General features: G+C 50.3%; 7 protein-coding genes across 7 annotated transcripts; 4 read left to right on the forward strand and 3 right to left on the reverse strand.

Annotated features, from left to right (window-relative positions):
• Positions 1-218: 218 nt before the first annotated feature.
• On the reverse strand, positions 219-1,965 carry GGI43DRAFT_422788 (bZIP transcription factor; the record flags this gene model as incomplete). The annotated part of the gene is made up of 2 exons (XM_083208154.1): positions 219-1,021; positions 1,077-1,965. 2 exons carry the CDS (start codon positions 1,963-1,965, stop codon positions 219-221), a joined length of 1,692 nt encoding a protein of 563 aa, XP_083061029.1.
• Positions 1,966-5,233: 3,268 nt separating this feature from the next.
• GGI43DRAFT_404682 (DUF2293 domain-containing protein) lies at positions 5,234-9,091 on the forward strand. The gene is made up of 5 exons (XM_083205947.1): positions 5,234-5,988; positions 6,065-6,184; positions 6,260-6,523; positions 6,620-8,355; positions 8,425-9,091. Exons 1-5 carry the CDS (start codon positions 5,782-5,784, stop codon positions 8,582-8,584), a joined length of 2,487 nt encoding a protein of 828 aa, XP_083061030.1. The 5' UTR covers positions 5,234-5,781; the 3' UTR covers positions 8,585-9,091.
• A 23-nt stretch (positions 9,092-9,114) lies between these two features.
• On the reverse strand, positions 9,115-13,353 carry GGI43DRAFT_404687 (mRNA-binding protein RRP12). The gene is made up of 2 exons (XM_083205948.1): positions 13,099-13,353; positions 9,115-13,035 (listed from the first exon to the last, which is right to left on the reverse strand). Exons 1-2 carry the CDS (start codon positions 13,171-13,173, stop codon positions 9,337-9,339), a joined length of 3,774 nt encoding a protein of 1,257 aa, XP_083061031.1. The 5' UTR covers positions 13,174-13,353; the 3' UTR covers positions 9,115-9,336.
• A 175-nt stretch (positions 13,354-13,528) lies between these two features.
• GGI43DRAFT_383677 (retromer subunit VPS29) lies at positions 13,529-14,311 on the forward strand (the record flags this gene model as incomplete). The annotated part of the gene is made up of 3 exons (XM_083203421.1): positions 13,529-13,597; positions 13,714-14,124; positions 14,186-14,311. 3 exons carry the CDS (start codon positions 13,529-13,531, stop codon positions 14,309-14,311), a joined length of 606 nt encoding a protein of 201 aa, XP_083061032.1.
• A 442-nt stretch (positions 14,312-14,753) lies between these two features.
• On the reverse strand, positions 14,754-16,857 carry GGI43DRAFT_383678 (uncharacterized protein; the record flags this gene model as incomplete). The annotated part of the gene is made up of 3 exons (XM_083203422.1): positions 14,754-16,251; positions 16,303-16,732; positions 16,809-16,857. 3 exons carry the CDS (start codon positions 16,855-16,857, stop codon positions 14,754-14,756), a joined length of 1,977 nt encoding a protein of 658 aa, XP_083061033.1.
• A 1,133-nt stretch (positions 16,858-17,990) lies between these two features.
• Positions 17,991-18,628, forward strand: GGI43DRAFT_375556 (uncharacterized protein). Its single transcript, XM_083202604.1, has one exon. It carries the CDS (start codon positions 18,155-18,157, stop codon positions 18,566-18,568), a length of 414 nt encoding a protein of 137 aa, XP_083061034.1. The 5' UTR covers positions 17,991-18,154; the 3' UTR covers positions 18,569-18,628.
• Positions 18,629-18,783: 155 nt separating this feature from the next.
• GGI43DRAFT_375563 (DASH complex subunit Dad2-domain-containing protein) lies at positions 18,784-19,590 on the forward strand. Its single transcript, XM_083202605.1, has 3 exons — positions 18,784-19,142; positions 19,200-19,259; positions 19,321-19,590. The coding sequence occupies exons 1-3, from the start codon at positions 18,929-18,931 to the stop codon at positions 19,491-19,493; spliced, it is 447 nt and encodes a 148-aa protein (XP_083061035.1). The 5' UTR covers positions 18,784-18,928; the 3' UTR covers positions 19,494-19,590.
• The last annotated feature ends 257 nt before the right edge of the window (positions 19,591-19,847 follow it).

Here is a 19,847-nt window from a genome sequence, read left to right on the forward strand (position 1 = left end):
AGAGAGTAGAAGCGACATTGTCATGTGTGAAACCCATCCGTTGTGACCCTAGAAAAAAACGCCGTATGCCGCTCCCAGGCCCATGTTATGCACATTCCAGCCTTGAAATAAGTGGAAAGAATAGAAGCCATGATAAAAAGAAAAGAGAAATCGCTAATTATAGTAGACCGTGTGGTGAGGGTTTTTCTTTATTTTTCGTTCTTGTTTGTTTTTTTTTTTTAAAGGTCCATAGTCAAGATCTCTAATCTTGATACCACTGCTTCCATGCTGGCACTTATGCTTTGTACTCGGGCCATGGCAATCGCAGCGTTAGCTTCCTCTTCAGTAGCATCCACCAGTTCAAATCGAGAGAGCATCTTCTCGGTTTCGATGCCACCGAAAATGTCAATATGTGAGAGGCCTTCAGTGTCCAATTCGCTGGACTCGGAGACCGTTGATGTAGGCTCCGAGTGGTAGAGAGCGAACTCGGGATCGGCCTCAAATTCCTCATCGATGGGTCCTGCCTCGGACTTGGCGACTGGAGTCTGCTCAACAGGTCGCGCAATCACCGGTACCTCAACCTTCTCGTCTTCAGACTGGAAAGCCTGCTCGATCACGCTGGATGCCTTGCCAGACAGGATGCTGGAGTCGATGGGGGAGGGAATCTCGGAAGTCTCAACAACAAACACGCGGGGCTGGAAGTTGAAGCCATTGCCGATAAGCGAGAAATCAACGTTCTGCTCAGGAATCATGGCCATGCCAATCTGATGCTGAGAGGACTGCGCTCCATAAGGGTTGACATCCTTAACTGAGCGCTGCTCTGGCGATTGCTGGGGCTCTGGCTTGACCTGCGCGGGGGCAACAACAGAAGGGTTTGCGCTGAGGTGGTCCAGGAAGTTGGAGAATGCAGGGGAGGAAAGGAGCATGCGAGTGAGGTCAGACAGGCGCTTGTTCTCTTCGAGAAGGGCGCGGTTCTGGGCACGCAGATCATTGTTCTCCGTGACTTTGGTGGCGACTTCAGTCTCAAGTTGGCCAATGTACTCTGTAGCATGTTAGCAAATTTGTCTCGGAGTGACGGAATGATAATATCATCTTACCCTTTCTTCTTGATCGGAAAGCTCGGGCAGAGACCTTGTTACGCAGCTGTCTGCGCTCTTTGCTGCTGAGCTTCTTGCCCTCTTCGCTTGCCAAAAGGCGCTCGTCCTCGTCCATCTCCTCCTCATCCTTCTTGGCGCGGTTGAGATTGGCCATGGGAGAAGAGGGATCGGATGGCGGAGGAGCAGGCTTAGCCCGCATCGAGTTCAGAAGCTGAGTAATCTTCTGCTCGACGATGGGGTCACTGGGCTGAGGCAGCTTGCCGCTACGAGCCTTTGATTGCATGGGCTGGCGCTGAGCCTGCTGTTGCTGGATAATGTGCTGCTGCTGTCTCTGCTGAGCATGAGCCTTGGCCATGGCGGCCTGAGAGTGCGCACCAGGCCACAGGCGGCCAACGCCGCTGGCTTGGCTGGATAGGCTGGGCGAAGCAAGTGCCGAGTCCTGCTCGATGTTGCTGGGGTTGATTGTTGGGAAAAGTTGGGAATCGGCCGGTGAGCCAAAGTCCATGATGTCCGACGCTCCCAAAGTAGCCTGCGAAGGGGATGTGTTGAAGTCGAACATGTCGTTGTCTGATGGGAAGCCGGTCAGGTAGTCGAGGCTGCCAAAGTCCTGGTATCCTGTGTTGCTCGTTTCATTGACGGCCATGGTGTTTGCGATGGCGCCGGGAACGAAGCCGGTTTGCTGACGATACATGTCATAGTTGTGGCTGGGCCCGCTCAGAGACTGTGTCGTCGTCATTGAAGGCGTCGTCACGGCGGTGGTGACTGGGCTAGCGAAGGTGGGTTTGGAGGTGGTGGAGGGAGACAGCGACGGCGAGTTGTAGCTGGGAATTCCATCATACTCGGAAAGATCCAGCAGCGCGTCGATGTCGACGTTATTGGGGCCCGACATTGCGGCGGGATGTATTCGATACGAAACGAGATCTGGTGGTGATTGATTCGACTCGATCCGGGTTGACGATGCCAAGAGTGAGGTCGTCGAGATGGTTTCAGGGAGCACAGTGGGAAAAACGATACTGGTAATTGTATTTGTTTAATCCGCTCGTGAACAAAGACCAAGGTTAGATGATCGAGATGGCGGAAAGTTGAAAATGGTTGAGAATTATTTGCAAGGCAGGAAGAAAGTGACGCCTGGCGGGTTGGGCTTGGGGGAGCGGCGATATTATGGCTCTGGGTGGAATGCGATGGATGGGTGCCTTGGAGACTGGGGGCAGACCAGGAGCCTGGGAACAAGGCCCAGCACTCAGTGGACAGCCTACTGGCCACAGCGCTGGGAGGGACCGCTTTAGGGGATGCGCGGAGGCCCCTTGGCGTCTGCTGGCGTCTGGGAGGGGTGCAGGGATGCGGCGGGGGTGCCAGCACTAATGGGGCAGTGGACGCGTAAGCCTTTTGGCCCTCAGCATTTAATGCAGTGAGCGCCGTTGCAGAAGCTCGGAGGGCAGCCACAGCGGCGCAACCACTAGGCGCAGCCCGTTGGCCTGTTTGGTGCAAGCGTGCGATGGATCTTTTGCAGCTTTTGCACCTTTGGGCTAGCAGCTGCATCTCCATTGCCTGAGGGATGACGACGCCTGTCCCGCCAGCTAGACGCTCCGTGTACACGCTCGACCTGTGGCTGCTCCATCCAGAGTGATACTTTGAGCTCTACATCCAGCAGGGCGCCGGCAACGATCCAATCCTGAGGCTGCTTTCGCCGGGTGCGCCAACCGAGCCGCTCATAAAGACAGCACGATAGCCTCGGACATGGGCAGGGCTGACGAACGACACGACGCAGCGGCCGCGAGGCCAAGCCTTTTAGCTCTCATCAGTACGAGGATCTGATTGCTTAGGTCCGGAGCAACAGAAGTTTACGACGATTGTCCCGAAGAAGAAGAATATTACTTCTCGTTATCTTTGAGTTGGGAGATCTTCCCGTCACTTATTTTTACACGGTAGATACGGAGTACTTGCTACTAGATAGACTCCATGGCAAGTGTTTCACTGCCTGTCCTTCGTACTTCCGAGTGGCCACCCTGTCGCGGGAAGAGATCAAAGACTGGGCCAAGCTTTTTTGCTGGCTTCTTTTTTACTTCGTCGGGACCGATTCGCTTGTGCTAGTCGCTGTCAATTTGCTGCTAGGCGTCAATAACGCAGTCTTTATTGTAGCCCGGCTCACCAATTCCGCTCCTTCGGGCTGCTCAACAGGCCGACGGTTCGTAATCGCTCCTCTGGGACGCCAATAATGAGTAGCCAAAGGTACTTTGCGGGTACTTGGCGCCTCTAAACTCCGAGAAGCAAATTTGCCTGGGCTCCTTGGCAAACCTTGGGTGCCGGTTAACGTACCCTCAAAGTCCGTCTACAAGTGCCTACTGGCGAGACCATCTCCCCACGTTGTGGTGGCTGTGCACCACTCTGCGCTGCTCAGAGCCATCCAAGACAAATTACTGAAATCCTGCTGGAAGAGGATGGCACCCTCGGAGACCGAGACGCTTGGATCACGATGCCCATCACGTGATGCCTCGCCCTCGCTTTCGTTTATCTGAGAAACAGGACAGGCGGTGGCAGTGTTTCACAGCAGGCCGGCGATTCGCTGGTCAGTGCTGCGCTCATCTGATTGGCTCATGGCGCGCGTCTCAAAAGCCCAACTCCTATCGAGCACTGCCAAGGCCGGTTTGTTAGTGATTCGCTGCTGTTGAAACGTGGTCAGCTTGACGTGCCAGGTTTCGTCGTGCAACTGTGCATCAGGCAGAGATGCCGATTGCCAATATCACCAATTCGGAGAACATCATCTCATCGCGGCCGTCAAAGCCAGTTCATCTCCATCGTCAAGGCTTAGCATAGTCCGAAGAGCAGCAATTTCTCCCACGATTCAGCTTCAGGCCTGTCGCCGCCGTGGCTTAGGTCCCGTCCACGTAGCGACGTCTAAGCCGCACCCTGCAAACAATTATAGAGGTACCTATGGAATATTGTTGCGCAGTATGGAGTGCTCAGTAGCGCCTTACCACAATACCGTGTGCATTTTGTAGGAATCCCCTTTCGAAACTTTCTTGGCCATGAAGTGCCGTCTTGCCGGGAATCAGGATTCATAGTTGCTGGGCAGCGGCTGAGTCGGCAGTGAACTGCTCCTGAGATCCTTTAAGGGCGGAGTCCCTCGTATGAGATGCTCCAAGAAGCATTGACTGAATCTGTAGAACGCCTAGCCGCTGCTTCTCTAGCGATGCTTTAATCTCAATGCCCTGGCGCGGCATTGTCACTTACGACGCGGTGGCAGTAGTATTCCATGTGTAGTTATACCTGTCAAGCTGAAACCTGTCTAAGGCCAGGATGCGACAGAACACGTGTGATGTTTCTATTTTTGAATTTTGACTCTCTGACATGCGAGGCAAACTCCTACTCGCAAAGAGCAGTTCCACTTGTCTGGCTGCGATGCACTGTTGGTTTCATGGCAGAGCAGACGTGATGTTCACTTGACCATTGATGACATCCCCGCCTATTCCCGCCAAATCTCCATCTCCATCAGGATTACAACAAAAGGTTTTTTCAAACAATGAGAAAATCTCTAATGCTCCGTTGGCTAAACATTTGATCCATCGGTTTTCTGAAGTATCCAATCATTCCGGCTTCCGCTGATTCGGCAGCCGCGGGCCCTCGAGCGTTTCGTGGCAGTGCCGGATGATGGGTGGCGTGCGGATCATGACATAACCCGTCCCGTCCGAATGTCAATTGTTTTCGAATGGCTATCCGTTTTAGGAAAGGAATGATGAGAAACCGTCATGGCAGTGCTTTGTGATTTCACATACGGTCGTCCAACTTGATTTCAATGTCCATATTCGTATTCCATATCCCTGAGTAGATCTATTCAGCCCTGATAAATCGTCGCTGTACGAGCGATGGGCAGATGCCGTTGTTAATATGCGTCTATGTAGTAGTAATGGTGTAATACTGTCTGGTAACCAGCTGCTGTTACGCTTCAGAGCTACAATGAGCCTTTCTTTCTTTCTACATCCATGTTTGTTCATATAGATATCAACCTAGGTGGTATTTTTCAATGACCCTCACGTCCAAAAACACATATTAATACTTATCGTCTAGGTAGGTAGAGACCAATGAAACTTGTTCTTCAAAAGCACTTGCGCAATCATGCTTATCGCTACTACCCAAATATGCGAACGCCTGTCGGAAAGGAAATATGATTTTCCGGGACATCTGCTTGTGCCTTATGTAATATAGGCTTCAAACTGCCCAACACCATGAGAGTCTCGCGTCCAACTGCCATATGGTCACGCATCTGGCTCCAGCACCTGATCAGTCGAAGCCCAACCAGCTTCCGGCGGTGCATCTCAAAGCGGTTGATTCTATATTGCGACGGCCCACCTCACGTGTGTGCTGGTATTGGGAACTGTCGCCTTGCAACTGATAACAGTCGCTGTAGGGCTCTTTTCTGCCCATTCGCGCGGGACCCACGCATCTAGTTTTACACTTGGTCGTTTCCATCTGTTTGTGTGCTGTTTTCGCCCCGGGCCAGACAACCCCTCTTGCTGCTGCTCCCGCCCAGTGAGCGAGATTTATGCAAGATCTCATCGGGTTGCTGATGCAGCCGTGGGCGCGTGAGCCGGTGAACTGTGCCTTTTTGCTATGCTAACACTACCTTTGTTTGTGGACTGCTGCACTACGTTATGATATTATAATCGTGTTTGACAGCCGCCAAAGAAAAAGAAAAAAGAAAAAAAAGATGGGAAGAGGACGCCGTGGCTTGGTCCCGGCGGCAGCCTCTGGCCCCAAAGAACGTCACAAGAGATCGCAAAGGTCTCAATATCATCATCCCTACTCGCCTCCGCCTGAAACTTTCAAGGCCAAGCCATCGCTGCCAAAATCCAAGCACCACTCTTACTTCGAGCTAGTTGAGAACAAGGAGAAGAAGAAGAAGCTCGAGTACCAGGTACGCTTCGTCGGCGCCACATAAAAGCCATCTACAGTCGTCTCTTCTGGCGAAGAGATGCTCACTTTGTCCGCAGATTACCACCGAAAAGACCCCGCCACCAGGGTTCGAATTTGTCCCCATTGGCAATCCACAGTTGACTGCGGCCTGCAAAGAAATATCCCGCGAAAAAGATGCCATGATTTTTATCGTCTCGGTTTGTTTACAATCCCGGTTGTGTTCTTGCTAGTAAAGCATCCATCTAACCATTATGTTTTCTTGTTTTTTTAAGAATGCCAAAGGTCTCGATGAATCCAGCCTCGCCAACCAGGTGCACCGGGTTGGCCATCATATCAGGCAAGTTATTGTTGAGGAAGCCAAAGAGAGCCTTGGCGGCTCGTCTCATCACGCCGCTCCGGTAACAGACGCAGGGCCTGAGCCCATTCCAGAATCTCAGAGGGCCTACCATGCGCAGGTTGATGCCGCCATCAGAGACTTGTTTCCACGGATTCCCAATACTGACCGTCAGATGATTATTGAGCATTCTTTCACTCGGGTTTGTAGTTTCTCTTTTCTTCCAAGCCCCCGCCTCCCTTTCCCCCATCCCATGTTCAAAACAAGGACCTATCACGAACAATAATCTCTTCCTTAGGGCTCAGGTAGTCGATCCGAGCATCCTGTCGGGTTCTCGGAAGATATTGCGCTATCCCGCAGGGTCCAGCTAGCTGTCTTGGCTCATATAAGGCACACTCATACACGATATGACATGCTTTTGAAAGAAACAACTTGGCAGAAAGCTCGGAAAACCGTAGAATCGCTGTGTCTCGACATCCTCGTCAAGTGGCGGGGAGACGAAGAGACTGGTCGCGACCAGCTGGATGAGATCCTCCGCGAAGTGGTTGTCATCTCTGATTCTGAAGATGATGAGGACGACGACGACGAAGAGGACTCGACTGACTACACGTCAGATGAAGGTGCTGACAATGCCAGGCTCACACCCATGCCTGTGTATCGGTCAGCACCACCCTTGCAACCTGTGGATCGGACAGATCGCTCCCCTCCCAAGTCACTTATTCGGGAAGCGATTCCAGTGCCTTCTTCTCCTCCTATTAGGATCGGACTAGAAGACATTGGTCGTGGTCGTGGTCGTAGAGATGACAGGAGGGCTCAGCGAGGTTTCAGAAGATACCGTGCCTGGGAAGAAGCGATTAGACGTAACCGAGGGGAAACGCCCTTGGCGGAGCGGACCTCCCCGGATATGGCCATCAGTCATGCTTCATATCGACCGTCGCCGCCTATTAGATATTCCTATGACGCTTATGGTCGGCCATATGACAACCCAGATCCAATGGTTCATCCTGGCGGTGTCTTTGGAGTCTCCTCGCATCTGGATAGCCATCGGATGCAGCGGCCAGTATACGGGATACCGTCTTCTTTGAATTCTTCGCCCTACCTTAGCCGAACAGGAGAGCCCCAGTCTTCTCATGAAAAGGTAATGTCTGTTGTTCCGTTCCCGACCAGCACGTCTTCCCGCGAGCTGGCCTCTTCTTCGGCTTCCAGCCATTTCCAAGACATGTTGGTACGTTCTATCGAATCTCGTTCTCCGACTGCGCAGCCCACCTTTATACGCACCTTGCCTCCTAGGAGCCAGGCATCTGTAAGTTCGTATGCGCCACTAGCCACATCCCTGGCTAGTATTCAACAACCTCCCAAGCTTGTTTCGCATCCAGGAGAAGAAATCCGTTCTTGGGATCGCCCCCCGCCTGCGCATGTATCCACTGGTTTCAATAGACCTCAAGCCATGAGTATCGACGCTGTGTCCAGTAGAGAATCTGTCCAATCGCATGATTTCCGTGGCTCTACCTATTTGCATCCCCCTTCTGGATATGGAGCACACCCAGCGCCCCCTTTTTCACATCCGGCTTCTAGCAATCCAGGATCAGGCTCTTCTAGGCTTCCGGAAACAAGGAGAATCGTTTTGCAAGCAACACGGCCTGGAGAGCGGTCAAATCCTATCTTTATGGAGGATAGAGGTGGATATTTTGAAAGGGTCAATCCCAGGCCTGAAAGCAGCTCAAGAATCCAGCTACGCCCCGTCCGCCCCGCTCAACAGCAAACAGAGGTTGAAAACCGAGGGATTGTCAGACCTCACGCAATCTTATCATGGGAGGAAGATTTAAGAAATAGAGGCGAACGCCGTGGTGTCGCCGAAATTGAGGTCAACCCTATAATCGATCCTCGCCCCCATGCGCCTCATCTTCGACAATATGATCCCCTTCAATATTTTGGCGCGGTGCCACCGGCCAAAGAGGAGGATTACAGAGTACAGTCCCGGCGAGTGCCTGGTGGAGAGTATGATGCAGCACCTCCTGAGGGCTACTGGACTATGTAAGTTACAGTAACCTTGGATTGAAAGGCATCTTGGATATTTTGTTTCATGATACTCATATATTGTAGACGACAACATGGCGACGAGCAAGTCTCACGACCTCATCACGAACCCGCAGTCTATCATTCCACTAATATACTGCCTCCAAGAGCGGATGAGCGGTATGAAACCAGGCGGGATCACCGCCCTTTGGCCCAACCGGCGCCAAATGTAATCATTATTGATTGATTGTATGTCTTTCTTCAGCATTTGACGGCGATACCAGCTCGTCTTTTGTTTTTATCTTCTTCTCCATATTATGTTTCAAGCAACCAAGCATCATGCTTCAATCATGATGACGATATTCAGGATTAGAAACTTGCACTTTGGTTTGTGGGGAAGCCGGCATGACGAAAAAGCATGGAATGGAGGAATTTTTGCTTCATTAAACTCGTTATTATACCCCAATACTGTCATTTTCTTTGTGCCAGATTTTGGCAACGTGGAAGAACCACTATTTGATACCCAAAAAGAGGGAGGCATTGGCATTGTGTTATTTCTCGAGGAAAGGTGTAGGAAAGGAGAAAAAGCGTTAGGTGTGGAAGAGGGTTTGTATAAATCTGTTGTTATTTCTTTGTCAGGAACAAAGCTTGGATGATGGAGATGAGTGGAATATTGAATGTATAAATATTCTTATCTTAAAAGACTTTATTTATACGGAATACTCTTTTACATTCACATGCATGTGTATTTCATAATATCGTAAGAGGTAACAGATGTTTTGGAACATGTAAATATATATATTGCATAAAGAAAAAGCTAACCACGCAACCCACATTCGCTCACTTTCAAGAGAGTATTATTATCTCTTTTCTCTTTCATGATCGTAGGTATCCATAACATGCCTATAAAGCTAGATATTCACCCATATCATCTCATTATTTTCCTTTTCATGAGATGACGTCTTATATCTCCTCTCTACTTGTCCTTATATTCTTTTTTTAGTTTCGGCCTCCTCTCTTACCCTTTCCTACACCAGAGCCTCCAGAAGGACCATGTCTCTTCTCAGAGCCCAGTCCCCTTCTGCCAGCTGCGATGCCGCCCTTACCACTCCTGGGGCCACCGAAAGAGCCGCCGCCACCACGACCTCCACGACCACCGCCGCGCATAGGACCGCCTCTTCCACGGCCTCTGCCGCCGCGGTCGCGGCCAGGGCTGATGCTGTTCTTGACGGCCGCTGCGTCATCGTCGTCCATCTCATCGCCGTCTTCACCATCCCTGGAGCGCTTGTTGGAGAACTTGAGTTTACCACCACGACCGCGCTTAGCGGCGTCACGGCCCTTGATGGCAGCGACGTAGGCTCCAACACCGGAATTTTCGGGCTGGTCGACCTCCATGGCGCCTTCGTCCTCATCGTCGTCCTTGCCGAGGATAAGCTTGCCGTCGAGGTCAACCTTGGCCTTGGTCCGTTGGGGCTTGCGAAGCTTGACGGGCTTGGTGGTTGATATGCTGGCGAGGGCCTTCTTGTCGAGCAAATCGAGGGGTTCGTCGTCATCCTCGACAATGTAAGTCTTGCCGCCCTTCTGGGCCTTCTTCTTAGGTCTAGCGTCTCCTTCATCATCCACTCCTTCGGACTCTTCAGAGTCGCTGCTATACAGCGCGCGATCGTACTCGTTTTCATACTGTCGCTTGCCGTCCTCCTCATCGTCGTCACTGGCATCCTCATCTTGAGCATTCTTGGCAGCGTCCTTCTTTCTCTTCGCCCTCTCCTTGGTCTTGCGAATGTTGGCGAGCAACTTCTTGTCAGAGTCGGGACAGGCGTTGTTGATGGCGTCGAAGCCAAAGCGGCGGACCATTCGCTCCAAGATGTGTCTGACCTTGGATTTGAAGTGACCCTTGTGTTCTTTACTCCAGGTAACCAAGTTGGGCACGAGTGTAGTCAGGCGTGGCATCATCAGCTCAACGGGAAGGCTGATGACAGAAATCTTGACAAAGCCCAGGCAGCTCTTGACTATCTCTCGGTTATTTGAAGTCAGGAAGAGGTCCATGGTCTGCACCAAGTCGGACAAAGTCTGCTCGCTCAGTGATGACCGGAACTCGTAGAGGAGACGGCTGATAGCGGTGACAGAGGCAGAAATCATGTGAGGGGTGCTTCCTGCAAGACCGGCGCTCACCATGGTGAAGAACTCCTCGATGTTGGCCGTGGCAGCTGGGGCATCGCTAGGCATGTGAGGTACTTTGCTGTTGTCGATAGTAGCACCGTCGGCAGCCACCATCTTCTGTCCCATTTCAACCAGGAGGTCGTATGCGCTCTCACGGGCTCTCTCGTTGTTCTCCTTACAGCAGATGACAATTTCGCTCAAGACAGCGGGAATGAAATGAAGGTCGCTGTTAGGAATAAAGGGAAGAAGGGCGGAAATGGCAGCAATTCTCTCTCGTCTGGCCGGCGCAGATACCTTTTCTGAGCTAGAGAGGATCAGAGCCTGCATCTCAGCATTCCGCTCCTGCAGAGCAGCCTTGCCAAGCTCAGAAGTTGCCAGTCGAGGAATCAGCTTGTAAGCCTTCTTCTGCAGCTGGGGCTCCTCTTGTCTGTTGATGATGGCTGTAGCAATCTCAAACAGTGTGGCGAAGCTCTCTCGGGGGAGGTAAGCTGAGATGGTGATGACAAGATCCATAAGCGTCTGCGCAGTGGAGGGCATGTGGTCTTTTGACTTTTGACCTTGCTGCTTGTTTTCTACGGCAGGCGCATTCTGGAGCTCTCCTGCAAGCATCTTGCTGACACGATCAAAGGTCTCCATAAGCTCCTGGTTTGGCGTGATGCTGAGGAAAGCATTCACAGTCTGGAGAATGGGGCCTCGGCTTTGGGGGAGGGTCTGGGTATATACGTTGAAGAGGACAGCGAGCATGTTACCGGCAAATTGGCCGAGATATGTCAAATTCTTGCGGGCAGCCTCTTTGGTTACCCGGCTCTGCAGAAGGAGATCTTCCTCCTCTTCGATGTTTGCAACGGCTTGATTTGACTCAATCAAGGTCCTTAGAGCTCTGCAAATATCCAGTCTAAGATCAACTTGCTGGTAAAGAAGGTTGGCCAAAATTTCAGCCAGGGCTTGGTCAAAAGATTCCAAAAGGTCGAGGGGCAAATCGCAGTAGCCTGGCAGGGTGGACCAAATCTGCTGCACGAGTGTCTCGTAGATCTTGATCTCCATAGTCTTCTCGGCTGCACCATGATCCAAAACCTTCTGGAACATAACCTCACTAAGAGGCACCATCTCACTCTTGAAATGAGACAGGTTGGTGTTGCTGGTGTAGTCTCGCAGGATTGGGAACAACCATGCTCTTCCGGCCTGGCCCTTAACTGGCTTAAGAATGTTCAGTGGAAGGACAGAGAGAACTGCCTCAGGGCCCATAGCCCGGACAGCTTGTCCTAGCACATCGTCTGCCTCCTTCTTGTTTCGGAAAGACGGGTTCTCTCGAATCTCGCCAATGGTGCGTGTGACGTTGAGCATGATGGGGTTCGATCTCCATCTCAGGGCAGTGAAGATGGCTTCTAGGACGTTAAAAGTCTGTAGCCAAGCGGCTTGATACTGAACACTGAGGAGAGACTCGGCTGCCTTTGCGATTTTATCCAAGACTTTCTCGTCGTATATTGAAGGCTCGAGGATAACATTTGATGGTACGCAGTTAGCCATGAATGAGATCAAGCACTCAGAAGCTGAGATTCTGATGTTCTCAGAATCAGACTGGAGGAATTGTGCCACCATGTTGAAGAGCTCGGGAAGATTTTGGAAGGTCTCGTCGGCTTCAACCTGTGCCGAGACGTCGTAGCCTCGGGAAAGAATGGCAAGCCATGCCGGGACAAGCTGGGTATCGTTGGCGGCAGGGCGCAGCTCTGAAATAATCTCCATAAGTCGAGGAAGCTTAGCTGAAGTGACCTCGTCTGTCATTCCCTCAAACATCAATTCGAAAATCTCGAAAGCAGCCATGGTCATGTACTCGTTGCCCGATTTGGCAATGTTTAGGAGCAGCTCGCAAAGAGATTCGATCTTGGTAGTTGGCCAACCGCCGCTTGCCGCTGCAACAGTCTTAACCAACTGGAGCGCATGAATCAATGCCGGGTCGTGCGTTGTGCTGGGCGCCTTCTTGCCCTTTCGTGCCTGGATAGCCTGGGCGGCCAGATCTTCCAAGTTCTTCAGCGCAGTGTGCGCACACATATCTGCAGCGGGGTGATCCAAAGATGGGGTTGGGGGAGGGTTCTTGAGCACTCTCTTAAGCGCATCCATAGATCGTCTTCGGACTTTGGGCCTCTGATCCAAAGCCAGGTTCAACAATCCAGCAACTGCGCGCCTGGGTCCGATCTGGGTAACAGACAGCTCCCATGAAGCGGCATCCTGAGCCAAGAGAAGAGACTCAAGGCACCCAATTGAAGTCCTCAGCAGAATTGGCTCCGCATCCTGCATCAACAAAACCGGTGCGAGCAGCGTAAGGATCTGAGTGAACTTGGATCGAAGCAAAGGCTGGGGAGCGAACGGGGTGACCACGTCAAGAAGGTAAACCACGGGAGTGGCTAATTCGATATTGATGTTTCCATTGCTCTCGGCCTGTTGCAAAAGCGCGAGAAGAGCAGCAAAATATCCAGTGGAAGTCGGAGCGGTGTTCTGCTCTTTCAAGGTTGATTCGACCGCCTGCAAGACAACGACAGTCTAAGCGCACACACAAAAGTCAGTAACAGGAATAACAAAGACTGTCTCTCATATGTGCTTTACCTTCTGCTGGCTTTGAAGACCAGGGGACTTGATCTTGTCCAGCTTCTCGGCCAGAGTCGGAGTCGGAGTCGCCATCTTTTTATCGATTTCGTCGCAATCTCCAAATCTGGTTGAGTGGGAGCAGAAAGCGCAGCGCCTTCGAGAACAAGCAAAAGCACCGAGATCAAAAAAATTCCCTTATCGCAATCCCCGCCAGCCCGATAACGACAGTGTAGTGTGCAGTTATGGAAAGTGTGGCTAAGCTGAGAGTCAGCCACAAGCATGCCTTATGACAGTACCCGCGTAATCGCTGTATCCGAGCTGTCGACGTACCTGCGGCCCCTCCAAGCCTCAGTCTCTAGCTCCATATAGCAGCTATTGGTCGTCAGCTGTTGAGGGATCCAGCTTTCGCAAGTTCGATTCCGACCCTTCTTCGCAGCTTCGAGGAACCATGACGTTCCTCATATTGGTGATTGGGGATCTGCACATCCCAGACCGGGCGCTTGATATCCCTGCCAAGGTAAATGCGCAAACAAGAAGCCAGCCTGCTTAGGGCTGCTTATACACCAGAGAAGAAAGAGTGTTGTCACCGAGTTCGATTACGTTTGTTGGCTAACTTGCGTTACCCTCTTCCAGTTCAAGAAGTTGCTTGCGCCCGGCAAGATTGGCCAGACGCTATGTCTCGGTAACCTCACAGACAAACACACATACGAGTACCTGCGATCCGTGTCGCCGGATCTCAAGATCGTCAAGGGCCGCACCGATGTCGAGGCCACGTCTCTTCCGCTAACGCAAGTCGTCACCCACGGCGGTATTCGAATTGGCTTCCTGGAAGGCTTCACACTTGTTTCCAACGAGCCCGACCTGCTGCTGGCCGAAGCCAACAGGCTGGACGTCGATGTCTTGTGCTGGGGCGGCACCCACCGGTTCGATGCCTTTGAGTACATGGACAAGTTCTTTGTGAATCCGGGAAGCGCGACGGGAGCCTTCGTGACAGGGGCAAGCCTAGATGCGGAAGCTGTATCTCCAAGTTTCTGCTTGATGGATGTAAGAAGCCCTTGTTATGTTTTGTATGAGTATTCCGCCGTAGTGCTTACTATTACAATAGGTTCAGGGCATTTCGCTCACTCTCTATGTATACCAATTGAAGACGGATGAGAAAGGAAACGAGAATGTGGCTGTAGAGAAGGTTACTTATACGAAGCCCGTGGAGCCATCTACCGGCTCATCATGACGCCTAATTTGAATGGAGAGAGAAGAGGAAACTCAATTAATAGAGAAACATCTTAATTGCCGACGGCGGAGGTAGAAGCAGAGTTGATACCCGGCCAACCCAGTTATACAAAACACTTCGGCGCTTGTCGATACACAGGCATATATCACTTATACTAAGAAATGAAATAACAAAAACAGACTTTGGTTAGATGTGAAGTGTCCTTGATAAATAGACCACGGACAAAACACAGAAGATTCAAAAATCAGGTCATAAAGATAAATACAAACACCATCCAATAACTTCCATCGCTTGGTATCTCGAGCATGAAAAAAAGATTCAGGATCGCCTAACAATATATCCCGATTTAACGGTCGTGAAAATCCAGAAACGCCCAGCACGTCTTATGCTTAAAACACCCTATTCTTTTTCCAGTTTCCCCTTCTTGCTTTCAGAGTCGCTATTATATCATCATGCTCCTTCGCCGAGAGTTATTCCTTTCCCTGAATGATATACCTTCTCTTTCGCTATCTTCGTCAATCATCATAGTAGACTGCCTTGATGTAGTAGTTCGTCTCCGACCCCTCTTCTTCGGTTCTTTGATCTCTTCTTTCTCAAGCGGAGGCGACTCGCTTGTAAATTCATACACATCGTTCTCTGCCAACCCGCTGCTGTCAAGGTTGGTGGTTTCGGTGATTTCTGTGTCCGTTGAGTTATCACCTGTAATTTCCATCGCCTTTGGCGCTATGTTAGAGGAACGTTTACGTCGCTCTGTGACGACATTACCGGACAGGATATCAGCGGTCAGGTGTTTTGTTGCCAGTGGGCTTGTCGGAGCATTGCCACTTTCTGTAGGAATATCCGTCGCTTCTATCTGCCGCTGGGTTTTTGCTGATTCAGACATGGCAGGATCATAGTTGCTAATTCGTCGAGCATACTTGCCCTCTCCAGCTACCGCATCAAATAGCTCTTTGGTAGGCCTTCGCATCTTCACTCTCAAGTTGGGCTCGGCATAGCTGAATGTCATCCGATTCCGCCTACTAGGCCGTGATGTTTCTCCGCTAGACGAGATATCGTTGGGCGGAGGCGTGTCTCCCCGTGATCCATCGAGTAGTGTAGCTAATGCCGGAGAAGAGGGTGAGAATAAAGAAGACTCTCTGATGGGCGCTGCCAAATCATGCACATCATCTGATAGTCTCTGAGGTTCAACGGTAAGAATAGGCACAGTTTCGGCTTTGACAGACGAAAGCTTCGCCGTTTTTGGTGGTCTCCCAGGTGCGGCTTTCGGTTTTACTGCGTTGGTCTTGGCTGCAATAATATCATCAACTATGGATGATTTCATATTAGGGTTCTTTTTTGGAGAATTGATATCGTCGTTAGTGCTCTTGGCGGATAGCGGTTTTCGAATGTTCTCTGAGAGATCCAGCTGTGAACTCTTTTTCAGCTTAGCAAAATCCTTGACACTTCTCCCATCAGCCTTGTCGCGAAGTAATGTCTTTTCCCCAAACATCTTGCCAATGCTATTCTCATCCGTCACTCTTTGGGGTTGAATATGGTCGTCATCGTCTCGAGCCCCAAATTTTCGTTTTGACCCGGCCTTAAGGGGCTCGATTGGTGCATTTTCGACGACATTTTTCGGCTTATTGGGCGGTCGCCCGCGTCCTCGCGCTACCACGGGCCGCTCGTTTTGCTCTTTTTCCTTTTCTACTTCTTTAGGTGGAGATGTTGCGTTGCTTTGTTTGCTGTCTGGTTTCGATAAAGATAGAGCAACTGGAGGCTCCAGTTTTCTCGCTTTCGAGCTGTTGGAACTCTCATCGTTATCCTTTATAGGCTTTGATCTACTCGGTGAGTCGATTTTCACCGGGTCTTCTTCAATATATTTAGACATTGGTGGAGGGCCCAATTCTGGTGATTCAGCTTCAAAATCCGCTTCTGATCGGAGCGCCATAATTTGTTCAGGGCTGTGTATCATTAGCAACTACATTCATCTGCAAGAAATTGAGCCCACTTACTTCATAGATCTCCGAGGATAGCTCTTGTTTTCCGCAATATGGCCCAGTTCTTCAACATCTCTTGCAATCTCCCGTAACCTCCTCTGGGATGGACTGGGGCGACTTGCGCTAAAACCCATTGTCTGCTTCGGCCTTCTCCTAATCATAGGAGAATGTCTCTTTGCAGGAGGCTCAAGGCCCAATCCGGCAATGAGAGAGCCCCATTCCGTAAGTTGCGATTCCAGTTTGGCTTTTATGGCCATTGCGTGATCTGCGATTCGTTGCGATTCATTGTCTTCGACTTGTTTCTCCAGCTCCAGTATGCGACTGCGCAGTTCGAGATTTTCGGATAGCATACATGCGCACTCATTCTCCAGCTCTCGAATTCGTAAGGCCCGAATATTATTTGTCTTTGCGAGTTCCCTATTCTGGCGAAGCATCTTTTTGCGAACTGTCCTGTAGTTAGCACACGCGACAGTCCAGGTTTTGATGCCCGAGAGCTCGAAAAACAAAGAAGAGACACATACGCGTTTCGATGCTCTCTGTCGGCACCGGCATTTCGTTAAGCCTGGCCATGGCTCCAGCAGAGCGCGCGTATCGGCTACGCAGAGGCGAAGGAGAAGAGCTTTGGTACAATAGAGCGAGAGATGCTTGCACGGGCGTCAAGAGTGTTTGAAGTCGGTCTGCAGGTTGTCGACGCTGGCGGGATGAATTTGGCCATCATTGTTTACTCCATGGCTTGTTTAGGCATAGCGCGAAGTGGACATGCGCTAACAGTTGAGCCCATTCGTACAGCCAATGTACACAGAGCAGCTCCCGTTGCTATGCCCAGAGCATAAAGCGCCACTGTATTTAGCCGCTTCAGTGCTGTAAGCCCCGCCAGCCCATCTAATAACCTGCAGAGGCGCATGTACCGATTCATATAACCTGGAACGTTTATTTGAATTTTAAATAATCCGCGAAGAGTGGAATAGCCTTCAGCCTTGCTACACCTTCCGAGAACTCAAAAACTCTTCAATTCAGCTTATAGCTTTGTTATTTCTTATATAAGAAGATGAAATTCATCCTTGGATAGAGAAACAGACGAGTTACTCGTACAAAAAGATGCCTGGATATGCATCGGCCTAGGTCTTAGAGAGACTGGCTTTGAGTAGCCAGATCAAATGACTCTGTGATTTTTTACATTATCTGGCTCTGGTAGCCAAAGAAAAAGACAACTGCTTTGCGCTTATCTGTGCTTGTTAGTTGTCAGTTAGTTGTGCGTGCTCCTATTTATCAAATATGTTGTATGAATCAGATAGGAAGAAGGTTTTGATAGATTGAGTTGCTTAATAACAGCTACGGATAGCTTATTAATGGTGAATTTATGTCAATACTACTTCCTTGCTCAACTTAACTTTAGTAGGAAGGAGTATCAATACAAATTGCTAGAACACACACTGAGGAAATACCGGAAGTGCATTACCACATGGCTTTCCCTACTAGGCATCTATATCATTACAACGCCCAATATAGATAAAGGTCACAGTACCAAGTGCAGTTAAAGGCCACAGCTCTATTAAGAAATTCTCAACTTTGGGTAAAGATCGCTGCATCACAAATCCAATACAGAAGGTGTCGCCATGAAACAATCCTAGTCCCAGTCACGTTGTTCAATGGCCACCTACTTCGTATATTCTTTGTCAGTCCTACGAAGTGCCAACCTATGGTCTTCGTAAGTCTTATGAAATACCTGTCTATACTACTTTTCAGCTATATGACTTGATACCAAATGGAGGAGGCGGCAGGCTATTGGCAATATAAAAGCCCGACAAGTCGCTAGTTCAAGCAACTGTTGATATCAGAAATAACAAACCTGAAACACTTGTCTACCATGCAACTTTACATATTCGGCACACTTCTCGCACTGGCCATTGGCCCCGCGGCAGCCACTGACGGACTCGACTTTGAGATTTTCTTCACCGCAGGTGGAGGCATCGCCCCCGAGCACTGCACATCAGCCACGTTCCAGGGCCTCAACGTGACGGTAACTGAGAACGGATGCGAATCATGGAAACAGGTGTTTGGAGATGCAGTTCAACTGGTGCCTGGACAAACCATTCCCGCGTCTTTACAGACCAACGACGAGCAGACATGCACGGTTTATTGGGTCCGAGAGTATGATACAGGCACGACTCCTCAGAGCTGCACAGCTACCGTTTTAGCCACCACGGCTGATTTAACGGACGAATGCTATGCTGCGCCGGAATGGACTTATGGGCTGAATATTGTGTGTAAATCAAATTAAGCAATACATAGTGCTCGAGATATCATATTAGCTAGGCGAACTATAAAATTGTTATAAACATCTTCTTTAGTAGATGAAATTTGGTGCATGCAACTAGACTTATACGTGAACGATATACAGTGTCTAGATATACAAAATACGGATTCTCCGCACGGTATGCCACACCAAGATTGTCGCACCCAATCAACAGCTCTAGCTAGTTGAAGCTCACCAGCGCGTTTGCATTCTTTGTTTATCATAATCACGACCTGTCCCGTCGACCTTTTGAACACTATTCCCATACTGCCCTACGGCAAAGCGGATCTTTTTTCATACTCATTGAGTGTATTTCCGCACACCCACGGACATTAATTGCCGAAAATGTCGTATCCCACCAGGTCTTTTTCGTCGCATATGCGCGCACCAAGCAGTTCAGTCGCCTCAGCTCCGCAGTCACCAGCCCTTTTGGCCCGAATCGAAGAGAAAAAGGCAGAGCTCGAGAATCTGAAAGAGCTGAGAGACTTGAGCGCAGCAGTAGCAACCCAGATGGAAGCTCTAGAAGATAAACTATCCACCCTTTCGGATGGAACAGAGGGTAAGGCTAACTACCCAGCCATTATTGTAATGTTGGCTGATATTAACATACGGGTAGCTATTGCTGCTGTGGTTGGCAACTGGCATAACGTGCTTCGTGCCATCAACATGGCTTCAAGTAAGTCCAGCTTCAGAGGTACTATAGCTATAACATGCACAGCAGCTTAACCATAACACAGCAAAGCTAGCAAAGACAGCAACTGGGCCTGGCCCAGAAGAAGAAGCGTCCTCATCGACTGGACCGTTACCCCAAACTCTAGTACGAATTCCTACGGAGCATGCACCAACTCTGCAGGCGCAAGCAGAAGCGGCAGAAGCGGCAGCCGAAGGGGAATCGACCTCGGATCCTTAGGCTGGAACGAGCAGACGGCAGTAATCAAAAGAGAGAGCCCTGGACTCGACTATTATGAGAATGGAACCCAAGCTCGGTAATAAGCTATCACGGGAAAATAAGAGGCTAGGGATATTACTACAGGAACCACAGCACATAGGGTAGCTTGATGGGCAGCTCTATTTTTGGTTTTATGGTTCCCAGGCACGGAAGGCTATTCCCCAGAAGATGCTCTGTCTCTGCTGCAAGAGGTTAAAATCTGAGCAGCGGACAGAGGAGGCATCTTTCCAAATCTCAGCAACATCAGCCATCGATCGGCAGCTTCGCATCCTGAAGCTTGGTAACTTATAGCGGGCCGGACGATGGAATCGCGCC

The sequence above is a fragment of the Trichoderma evansii genome (genome assembly GCF_050947405.1).
Source record: "Trichoderma evansii strain SZMC 28006 chromosome Unknown GGI43scaffold_9, whole genome shotgun sequence".
NCBI classification, from domain to species: Eukaryota; Fungi; Ascomycota; class Sordariomycetes; order Hypocreales; family Hypocreaceae; genus Trichoderma; species Trichoderma evansii.